The sequence below is a fragment of the Limulus polyphemus genome, unplaced genomic scaffold, assembly GCF_000517525.1.
Source record: "Limulus polyphemus unplaced genomic scaffold, Limulus_polyphemus-2.1.2 Scaffold466, whole genome shotgun sequence".
Classification (NCBI taxonomy): Eukaryota; Metazoa; Arthropoda; class Merostomata; order Xiphosura; family Limulidae; genus Limulus; species Limulus polyphemus.
The window spans coordinates 1-11,977 of record NW_013666076.1 but is presented as its reverse complement, the minus strand read 5'-3'; the positions used below and the strand labels follow the sequence as shown (position 1 = coordinate 11,977).

The following is an 11,977-nucleotide window of genomic DNA, read 5'->3' as shown; positions in this document are numbered from 1 at the left end:
AACGTTGTTCCAGGAAGAATGGAGCATCGTGTCACACTGCTAGAAACACCCAAAAGGGGCAACTTCTGGATACCATTTTCTTCCTGCCATGGCCGAGCCAATCTCCTGACATGAACTCCATCGAAAACCTCTGGGCCATACTCGACCGGCAAGTCAAGAAACAACAAAAAAACCAAACTTCGAAGAGAGATCTACTCCAAGTTTTGAAGCAAGAGTGGGCGAAAATCCCACAATCTATAATTGACGAGATGATTCTCACGATGCCCCAAAGGATCAACGAACTCCACGAAGCAAAAGGAAGATCTACTAGATATTAATTAAATTATAAATATATCAATTCATGTGAATATGACTGAAAAATTAAATTTTTTCGGAAAAGGTGGTGTCTGTTTACTTGTGACCATGCTGTGAACATTGTTAATAAAGTAGTTTAATTAAATTTTGAATGTAACTCTGTAAAAGGTGGTGACATGCATTTTTACCTACCCAATGCAAAAGGGTAATAAGCTAACCATTTAGATGTAGAACAACTGATATCCTATAAGAGGTTTTACAATAAGATTTCAGTTGATGTTGGAAAATTTCAAGTCATGGTCTCAGATCATGCTGTTAAATTAGTTTTTGGATAAAGTGTACCATTTATCTGTACTGAGGATTAATCACGCTTTGAGAGTGACATTTCAGGTCCTATGTTGTACATGAAACTACTGCATTATTGATCATGTTGATTCTTATGGCCATGATTATTTGGTTTTGCCTGACACTGCAATTTTCACTGCATTGAATGGCAAAAGATTAACTATAGACTGCATATTTTGGCAAACTCTTCACACACCATGCATAATATATTTATATATATATATATATATATATTAGTAACTAAGGCTGTCCGCAAGCAAGCAAAATGCACTGAAGTCTACAGGTCCACAGTTAGTTGACTTCGTACATCAGAGAAAGGAAAAGTATGAACACCAGTTTCATTCTCTTTGGTTTGTAGAAATACTGCCGTGGTCTTGGATATGTGATTTCAGGACAGCCGTACCTTGTTGACCACATAGTGCAGAAATTTCATGTTTAACGTAATATGTTCGGATGGTAGCTAGGCTGTACCTTTTATTTATTACGGACATTAAGAAGTTGAAATTTTACACAATACAAAAAGCCTGCAGCAGTTATGAAGCCTGGCGTAAACTTTGTTTACATTTTTTTGGCCCATGTTGGAAAGTTTTTATGACATTGGGATTTATAGCAAATAGCTCATTTCTTGTTACAGTCGTTTAACTACACCCAGGCCTCATCTAGTGCTACAACAAGCTTTCATCTCTCATGAGAAAGGTGTTTTATGTACAGTTTTCTGCAGTTTATCTTGTCCTTACCATTGCATATGGGGAGTAGCTTGTGTACACATGATTTGTTTTGTAAAACAGTGAGGTATTTGTGAATTTTCCTTTAACACAGTTGGTTAGCATTTTTGCAGCTTGTTACAAATTACACTGGAGTTCCTGAATAACAAGTCTGCTTATTTTGGTAGCTCTGCATGTAGTGTGATGCTACACAAGTATCCTGCCATGGAACATTACACTGTCAAATTGTTTGGATTTTGCTGCAAACCTGTGGTCCATATCTGTAACAATATGATGCTATATTGGTATATATAAATCATTTTTATTAAATTTGATTAATCCTCCATAATATGTGCGTAAAAGAAGCACAAAAAAGTCATACTCGACTATTTCAGAATGAACTTTTCAAAAATAAAGTTGGATATTAAATAAGCACTTAGAATTGATTTTTTTTTATAAGGCTAGAAGTTAGAATACAGATGGTGTAATAAAACATCTTATTCCAGAATTACTCTTTGATATTGAAATATTTTGAATTAATAATAATTTTGTCAATAAATGTCAACTAGTGGTTATTATTTTAACAGTGAATGAATAAAAGTACTTAAATAAAACTTTGTATTTTTGATTAGGCTTTAAGTATTTAACCTATGCCTTCCTTTAGGATACTGAATGTGAGTAAATAGTTTGAATTATTGTAAGAACAATTTAGCTAAAGTCAAGCATTAAATGTGTAATATAGATCACCTGAAAACTGCAGTTTTCAACAAATTCCTTATTAGCACAGTAACTCTGACAACTCATGATATATTCTCATACAAGCATACTTACAAGTAAGGAAAATTCATACCAGTAAAGCACAACATATTTTTTAATTACAGATATTGTGGAATCAGTATTCATGACTTGTAGTCACTAATTGATATTCCACTGTGTACTATGTGCTACAGATATTTGAACAAAGAAATTAAATTATTTTCTGGTCAGTTACTTCATACTTTCATTAACCAAGAAACATCACAAGTTATTGCTTTATGATACTGATGCTCCTTTTTACATTGTGTTCTTTTAGTTCCAGCATCCTCAGTGGAAAGCTTGACTTTTTATAACACTAAAACTTGAGGATCATTCCAGGTACAGCTAAAATAGCCCAAAATAACTGCATAACAACAAACAAAAAGTTCTAACATTACTATTTATTTCCAGGTACAGTAAACTTCAGTATCTAGATCTCAGCATGGTAACAATTGCAGTGGAAGGACTTAATGAAATCCTATTGGTATGTAAACAGTTAAGGAAACTTAGCTTGGAACACTGTCAAGTTAACAGTGACACTTTTTGGTAAGTATGTGCATTTTGTAAAACATAACTTTTAACAGTGGCTTTTATGTGTGATAGAAAACTTTAAGCAGTTACATCTGAAGATGGTTGAAGAAATGGTTTTTAAACAGTGATATTAAGATAGCAAACTTAATCCTGAACTGTGACATTCATTAGTAAGTTGCCTAATTAGCTATTGTAATAAACTAATCAAATGATTGTACTCTGATATATTTTAACCATAAATAAAAAATTTTTATACTCCTCTCTTCAGTCACATAGGTGCTAATGCAAACTTGGAGGTTCTGAACATGACAATGTGTAAAGGGGTTACAAGTGAGGGATTACAAGCTATCATATGTGGTTGTAGAAGGTGAGAGGCCATATTTAAAGATCTGATAAAGTATAGTAAATGTTTCATCTTGATTTAATTTGGGTGGTGTAAAAAAATATGCTAAAGTGATAATGAACTTTAATAATAAGCATACCAGTTCATAAACCAGCAGTGTTTATCACAGCTACACCAATAACAACCATATAGTGTTTGATGTGGATAGTATAGGGACTTGAGTTTCCAAAAAACATAGAAATATGATAATCATTAGAATGTATCTTTCGTGTAGGCTAGTGTCATGGAACTTGGGCTGGGCACATCTTTCACCAGACTGTATTTGGTCTTTGGTCCATTCACTACCAAACTCCATTACTCACCTGAACCTTAGTGGCTGCCGAGAGAAACTGCTGAATGAAGGTATGCGTGTATTGTTAACATAAAAATATTTTCACATTTTAATGTAATAACATAAGTTTTTAGTTTTAAAACCAGTTCTCTAATATGATGTTATATAGAAGGTAGGGTGTCAAATAAAAGTTTGAAGTTCTTGAGTAAGTTGAGCATTAGGTAACAAATGTCAAATTAATCTATTAGGGTGAATTTTTTTTTCTCATAAAATCTTTATAAAAAAAACTTGTTCATTTTCACAGACATAAAATGTAGTTTTAGTTTAAAACAAGAACATTTTTATATAAAAACTTTTTTTTTTCTGCTAAAAGATATTGCTGTACTAGTTCAACGATGTCCTAGACTTCATTCTTTGGATATTAGTGATGCCACACTGTTAACTAGTGAAGCTTTGAATGAAATACTGAAGCTACAACACCTACAACATCTGCTCGTTAGTCGCTGCTACAGTATCCCTCCTGCTCATTATTTGTAAGTAACAGTACCATTATTTTTCACTTTTGTATTTTTGTAATACTTAATGATCAGAAAGAAAGAAAAAGCCAAGCCTCTATTAACACTGGACAAGAACAAACTGAAAAACAAGATCAGGCCTTTTGTAGTTTGAATTATAATTTGTTTATCATATTTATACTATTTTTATTCACCACAAGTAACTTGCATTAACATAAAATTGAAGAACAGTTAGAATTAATATTATCAATTAATTTTTGTACATGCTCCACATGGTTATTTTTTTATGGAGCTGCAATTTACGTGTATGGTAATTTGAATTTATTTTATTCACCAAAAGTAATCTATGGTAATATATTTGTTTTAAAAACAAATAATATCATATTATTTGCAAACAGTGTATCAGTAAAATTATAATGAATTAATTGGAAATATTAGTTTTCTCTGAGATAACATTATGAATGTAGATTACATATTATGAATAAGAGCTTTTATGAACATCTCACATACATACACACAGTTAATATGCTTTTTTTTAATGTTATAACATGTATTAAATTTTTTATTTTACCATTTCACCCTGTACTGTTTATAAGATAGTTTTAAAGTTTGTCTTTATTTCAAAATGGGTGATTTCAAATAGAAACTATAGTAATTCATGCAAACTTTAATTTAAGTTAAACTAGTTTTCTTTTATCTCAAGAATGCAGGTTTTATTTATTACTCTACAACTGTTTGACAAGACACAACTGGGACAAGAAACTATACAAAAGTAGTTGTTTGTGATACTTGAATGTGGTTATTTTTGTTAGTATAATTTCCTTAGCTCCTTGACATACGCAAAATGTTTAAGATTTGTAGTTAGGTCTTGTATAATGCATTAGGTTTCAGCTATACTTTATTATTGTCTAGATATTTGAAGAATATGTCATCTTTAAAACATCTAGAAGTGTTTGGTGTTCTAACAGAAATGGCCATTCAGTCTTTACGCCTCAGTCTGCCACATATAGAAATTAATCGCCAACTATTTTCAACCATAGCCAGACCAACTACGGGTATTCATCGTACCAGCATCTGGGGGCTACGTGTACGTGACTGACAAGTGGAATGAATTGGTTCTCAGTTGGAAAGTGTGTTCTTTTAAGAATTCTTTGTGCAATTGGCAACACTCATTAATTTTTACATCACCAACAAAACTTGGATAAAAAGTGTTTTTTTTTTAAATGGAATTGTAGAAATAAAATACAGGAAACTAACATTACTACTAGTGAGATAATTTGTTCTAAAATACTTTTTTGTTTTTCATAAGCTTCTGTTTTGAAATTATAGTAGACAGTGCTGTCTAAAGATAAGTTTCATTCACCTCTTGAAACTGAAAAATATTATGTAAAGTGGCTTGAAACATTGTCTCTGGACTTGGACTTGTTACATGGCACTATTCAAAAGGATGTCAGCTAGTCATCTCTGAAGAATGAGCTTCTGTTATTTCAAAGTTTTGTGCATAGATATTGGAAAGTTTCGGCTACATCATAAAAGTTTGCAAAACAAATTTATAGTGTTTTTTTATTATTTGCTATTAAATTTTTCAAAGAAGTTCAAGTTATAGGTGACAATTTCAGTCATTACCCTTATGGGACACAACATTATATAAACTTGTAATGGTTTACTAAATTTTTGAAGGAATTATCTGCAACATTTTACTGCCTTTTCAGCATTCTTCGTCTGTACATTAATAACAAATTTAGAATCATTGTCATTGAAGTTCTTTAGAACACAAAATATGGTGTTCACAATTTATTGTCTAGCAAGTGCTTGGTTACATGCGAGTTTGTTGTGTTTGACTTTTTCACAAAATATACGTTTTTTTTTTTGTTTCTTTTCAATGTCAGAAATTGTACAGACATTTGTATTTTAGGTTAATGCAATTCAAATAGTAACATTTCAAATTTTTTATTAACAGATTTTTCACAGTTAAATTTAATTTTCAATTCCAGGCATTTTTGTATGAAAGAAAAAGCAGTACCTTGTGATGTGTAGTTCAAACAAAATATCCTGAAGATACTTGTCAGTTAAGTAAATCTAAGTAGAAATTACAGATAATTTAAAGTAGCATAGTGCTACTTGTAATTTCTATAATTAGGCATGCATAATAAATAACCACAACAACAACAAAATTTAGAGAAACAAAAGTAAGAAAAAAAAAAGTTGTTTACTAAGTTTTTCTTAACTGTACACACGCTAATGGGTATCCTCCACCCACCCAGACAGACTGGTGAATATTTAGTGCTTAAATTCATTTTTATGACATAATTTTGTAATGGAATAAAATAGTTCCATAGCTAATGAAGCAAACTTAGTAACAATACTGAATCAGTTGTAAATTAGTGTACGTATCTTTCAGAAAAAAGTAATGTTACTTTTATTTCAGTAAGACATGACAAAATATTTTTGGTAACTTAAAATGAAACCAAAATTCACTTGTTTATGTATGATTTAAAAATTCTGTTTGCTTGACAGTTGTTGAAAGTTATTATTTTGTACTGATCATGTAGGACTTCAGTGTAATCAGTTGTTCAAGATGTAGATAAGTGTATTATGCCATTAAGTATGTACAGTTTAAACTTTACTTTAAAACAAAATATTTTCATCCATTGAATTTTGTAGACATTTTTCAAGATTCTTATATTAAAAATTGATTTCATCAGTGTACTGTTGACTGATTGGTAAGTTTTTTTTTTTTATGTTCAATATTTTATGCTAAGCATGTGTGCTAGAAGGTTCTTTTGATCTGAAGCTCATATGATATATAATTCTAACTTGATGTCTCATTCAACAGATGGTTTCAAAATGTGCTGATATATAATAAATATATTTATTTCAAAAATACTTAAACTTGGAAACAGTTAATTATTATCCCTATCACACTACTACATCTTACATTTATGTTAACTTATTATTGTATTTTTCTTTTCAATGGGTTGTATTCCAGTCCTTTCCTTTCACTCCCTTCTTTTTTTAGTATCTAGCAGAAAAACTCAGTTACTTTAAAATGGTAATATGCAAGTATTAAATATTGTAAAAATTTATAAAATTAGCACACGCACGCGAAATACTTAAATTTTATTTCAAATATTAGTGAGATAAATAAACTTAACACATGTCTGTTTCTTGAAAACTAGTAGTTTATTTTTCATTACAGAAAATTTGTTGGTAATTGATAATATGAATTTCTATGTATTTGATTGTATCATTACATTTACCATATTAATGTTTAGTAGTGTAATAAATTCTGTCATTATATATATATGTAAAATGTGTTTCAATCATGCCTTTTGTCACATTTAGATAAATTCCTGATAAATTTAGAAGTTTATGATTTTTATTGACTAAAATTGTAATTACATCTTTTGATAAGATTATTGATGCCAACTAATAACAATAAAAAATGAATCTGTATTTGACTAAACTCTTGTGTTGATAGAACCAAAACTTGGGGAAAGTAATAACGTTTGATGGTAATGGCAACTATTTCAGTTATAGGAAAGGAAACAGTGAGGAATGTGATTTGAATGGTGTTAAAGTAAGTAAGCCAAAAGGGGAGAAAACACTCAAGAAACTGAATTTTTCACATTGTCATTTTGTTTAAATTTTGCATAATGCAGTAAAAGGCATGTACCTCATCAGTAACTTGGGAATAACCTTTAAATGACATATAAGTTATAAAATCATTATTTATTAGTTAACTTTGTAGTATAATTTATAACTATTTCTTTAACTTATGAATGAACAGATAGATAGTTACTAAGTTAAACATCTCATTTACTAAAGCCTGACAGAGACTACTTCTGTTGCTATATATTGGTACTGGGCATGATGCCCAAACTGAAGGTATAAAAGTAAGTTTTGTCTTGCATTAAGAAAAAAGAAGAAAAGATGGTCTTTTTTTCCTCAGAAACAGAAATGTGGAATACTTCTTCACTTCCTACCATTGTTATTCACTTTCAGTATCAAAATAATTGTGGATATAAATGTAAATCACTTGGTGGAATTTTTACTCTAGTAATATTTAAATTTATATTGCAATGAGGTTTAAAAGTGTGTAAACTGACGTTGTTCCTAAATTTTATTTTTTTTGTCTATAATATCAGACTTGTATTTTGTTTTATCCCTAAACCCACAAAATTTGAAAAATAAAACAGGATGCAATTTCATAACTTACATTTTTGCGAGTTCTCTTTAAGCAAAGAAAACATATGCAACAGTTGTTTGAGATAACTTACATGAGTAAGTAGTTGGATATAAATACATTGCCAATAGAAAACATGCAACTCAAATTCCTTTGAACAAAGCAGCAAGAGAAAAAAAACAACTTTTAATTAATCTCCTTCAACTTTAGTTTTAGCAACAGTAGTCTGTAAACAATATTGACAACTTTGTCTTTTATAATGCTTTGCACACCTCCTGTCCTGCTAACATGAATAACTGGAAAAACAAAAATACTTTCATTATATATTATGTAAGTAAGATGCTTTTAAAAATGTGTTAATTTTAAACTTACAGTATGATTGTAAATTGTATTTCATTAAGTCTTTAAGTGCCATATTCGCATGACTCAACTATGTAACGTATGAAAAAAACATTTTACTATCGCTCCGAGTGCGTCTGACACCTGTTATTGAGCCAGAGTTGGTTGCACAGTAACTGTATGCTGAGCGGTCTGAGAGAGCCCTAACAGTGGACTTGGAGAATCACAACAGCCAGAGTGTTCTCTGACACACTCTGATGAGCATTTGGTTACAAAACTCATTTGATTTTGGGTGTAAACAAAATAACTTATTTTTTATATACAAATTTTTAGTTATTAAAGAGTCTGTTCCAACTTCAGGTCCCATAGTTGGCAGCACTAAACCTATGGTAGGGATTGAAAAAATGGAATGTATTTGGCATATTTCTCGAAAAATTCCTTAGATCTTGGCTTTAGTTCTAGAACAGTAGTAGAGTAGAGATACGTATACTATTATCAGTTGTCTAGTTCCTGGAAAGTCAGTGGTACATTTCCAGACTTACAATGTCAAAATTCAGGGCTGCTTTTCTGCTGTAGACAGAGTGCAGATAGTCCATTGTGTACATTTGCAAGAAGAAAAAAATGTCTAAGTGGTAAAACAAAATTAATGGACCTGGCAAAATTATTGAAACTGATGAGTCAAAGTGGTCTTATGTCACAGATTTACTGATGTACTTCAAATACATTTTTTTGTCTACTTGAATATGTGGGTAAATGCAAACATTACACAATCTGATACATAAACTAGAACACAGTCCATAGGCTTTATAATTTATTTGCCTGAATTTAATGTGCACTTTTTTCCTTCTAAATACCTCCCGAAAAATTGACTGCGCATTATTTTCGCACACGTTCAATTTTGCTAGAAACTACCACCAAAAATCATTAAAGGTTTCAAAAAAAATGTTGCATATTCAATTTGATGGATGATGACATGCTGAGGGAATCAGAAGAAGATGAAGCAAAGGTTCAAGGAAGCAAATTTGATTAATGCGACGGTAAAGATTTATGTGAAGATGAATGATTAGCTTAGTGTAGCCCCCCAGTGGCACAGCGGTATGTCTGCGGACTTACAACGCTAGAAACCGGGTTTCGATACCCGTGTGGGCAGAGCACAGATAGCCCTTGTGTAGCTTTGTGCATAATTACAAACAAACAAGCTTAGTGTATTACCATGTATAAACTTTTCAGTAAATTTTGTAAAATTGACACGTAAAAAATTTCAATGAAAGACTTCCAAAAATATTTAACAAATCGATAGTTGTTTACTGTACTTAGAAACCATTCAATATATTTTTGTGTAACTGATGTGGAAAAAACATTTTCTTCAATTTAACCATTCAAAATTGAGTGCACATTATATTCGGGCAAATACAGTAAATTTAAATTGACTGGTATGACAAGAGACTTAGAAGATCTAGAAAGTTGGTGAAACAAGAAATTAAAACATCAAAAAGTATGTAAGAGAAAAAGTTGGCTGAAAATGAAAAAAATTAACAATAAGGATTTCTTTAAATACATTAAGGGGAACAAAATGTTAGGATATGGATAGGACCCTTGAGGAATGATATAGGAAGGCTAGTATCTGATGATTATGAGGTGGCTGGGTTATTAAATTTTATTTTTTCTTCGGTTTTTACTAATGCAGATTTAAGCAGTATTCCACATCTTCATCAGTTGATAAATGGAAAGGAGATCAAACAAGTTGACTGCATTAATTCTGAGCTGGTTAAGAAAAAAATTTGGAAGTTTAAAAAATGATAAGGCTCCTGGGCCAGATAATATTTCCCCAAGGGTTTTGAAGGAGGTTAAAGATTGGATATGTGAGCCACTTGCTACTATTTTTTGTTAGTCCTTGAATAGTGGGCAGGTACCAGAAGATTGGAAGTTAGCTATTGTAACTCCTATTTCCAAGGGAGGTGATAAAAATTGTCACAGTAATTATAGACCCATTAGTCTTACTTCAGTTGTGGGAAAATTTTTGGAAAGTCTGTTAAAAGATGCTTTGCAAAGTCATTTAACAAAGTTTACAGTTTTATTGGATAGTCAACATGGTTTCACTGAGGGAAAATCTTGCCTTACAAATCCTTTAACATTCTGTGAAAAGGCTACTGCTTATGTAAATGAGGGTAAGGGTGTAGATTTGGTGTATCTGGATTTTCAGAAAGCATTTGACAAGGTACCACATAAGAGATTTGTAAAAAAAATTAGCTCTATAGGTGTGGGAGATAAGTTAGCAAATTGGATAGAAGAGTGGCTGGATGGTAGAAAGCAAAGGGTTGCCACAAATGGAGTTCAGTCAAACTGGATTAATGTCACAAGTGGGGTACCTCAGGGCTCAGTCTTAGGACCTTTGCTCTTTTTGATTTACATCAAAGACATAGATGAAGGGATAGTCAATAAATTATTTAAATTTGCAGATGATATTAAGGTCTTGGGTGTTGCTAGCTGTAAGAGGATGCTGCTGATTTACAAAAGGATTTGGGCAAACAAATGGCAGATGGGTTTTAATAATAATCAATGCAGGAATAATGCATGTAGGTTATCATAATTTGAATTATAAGTATAATATGGATAGGAATAACCTTAACAATGTTAGGAAGAAATTGGATCTTGGAATAATAGACGACCAGTCTCTAAAGCCATTCAAGCAGTGTGCAAGTAGGGCAAATAGGATTTCAGGTTGTATCTATAGAAATATTGAATACAAGTCTAAAGGGGTTCTACTTTCATTGTACAGGTCACTGGTTAGGCCACATTTGGAATATTGTGTTTAGTCTTGGGGTCCTTACCTTAGAAAAGACAATGAATTGTTAGAAAGGGTTCAGAGAAGGGTGACTCGTATGGTGCCTGAGATGGAGGGATTGTCACACGACGAGAGGCTGAAATCTCTCAAATTGTTTTCTCTTGAAAAAAGAAGAGTTAGGGGGATCTTACTGAGATGTTTAAGATTGTAAAGGGAATTGATAGTGTTGATGTATCATCTTTTTATATTTAACAATGAGAATAGTAGGACTAGGGGACATAAATATAAATTTTGGCAAGGTAGGAGTCATCTTCAGCTAAGACAGTTTTATTTCTCTAACAGGGTGGTTGGCCTTTGGAATGAATTGTCTTCAGATGTTGTAGTGGCTTGATAACTATATGAATGAAAAGGCTGGGTTTAAATTTATCTATTTTATTTTTTCATCATGTCAATTTAGTTTTGAGGATGGAACAGCCAAGATGGACCAATAGGTCCCACGTTGTCCCAAAATATTATGTTATGCTAAATATATATCCAGTTAGAAAATATCGGATTTATACTAGTAGAAGTACTATAATTAAGAAGCAGGAAGTATATATATTAGCTTTCCATATCACAGTATAAATTCTCTGGGATAGAATTTAAGAGAAAGAATCGTAGTAATGATGAAGATCATAGAAGTGAATAGTGAATATTTGGTGACTATGGCGGCCATAGTCTCAGTCAGTACAGAAATTATGGAACGAAGCTCGTACAAACACTGGGACAGGAATTGGCAAAGTTTTGTATCAGCTGCCAAGATGACTGGG

The 11,977-nt window shown here is 31.6% G+C and overlaps 1 protein-coding gene across 1 annotated transcript in view; it reads left to right on the top strand.

Moving 5' to 3' along the window:
- LOC106458451 (S-phase kinase-associated protein 2-like) overlaps positions 1 to 6,565 on the top strand; it is a 36,556-nt gene extending 29,991 nt beyond the window's left edge. The window contains exons 7-11 of the mRNA XM_013917966.2: positions 2,550 to 2,684; positions 2,938 to 3,036; positions 3,287 to 3,414; positions 3,717 to 3,876; positions 4,771 to 6,565. Coding sequence (XP_013773420.1) covers positions 2,550 to 2,684; positions 2,938 to 3,036; positions 3,287 to 3,414; positions 3,717 to 3,876; positions 4,771 to 4,957 — 709 coding nt within the window. The 3' untranslated portion in view covers positions 4,958 to 6,565. The remainder of the gene's footprint in view (positions 1 to 2,549; positions 2,685 to 2,937; positions 3,037 to 3,286; positions 3,415 to 3,716; positions 3,877 to 4,770) is intronic.
- Positions 6,566 to 11,977: the final 5,412 nt, after the last annotated feature.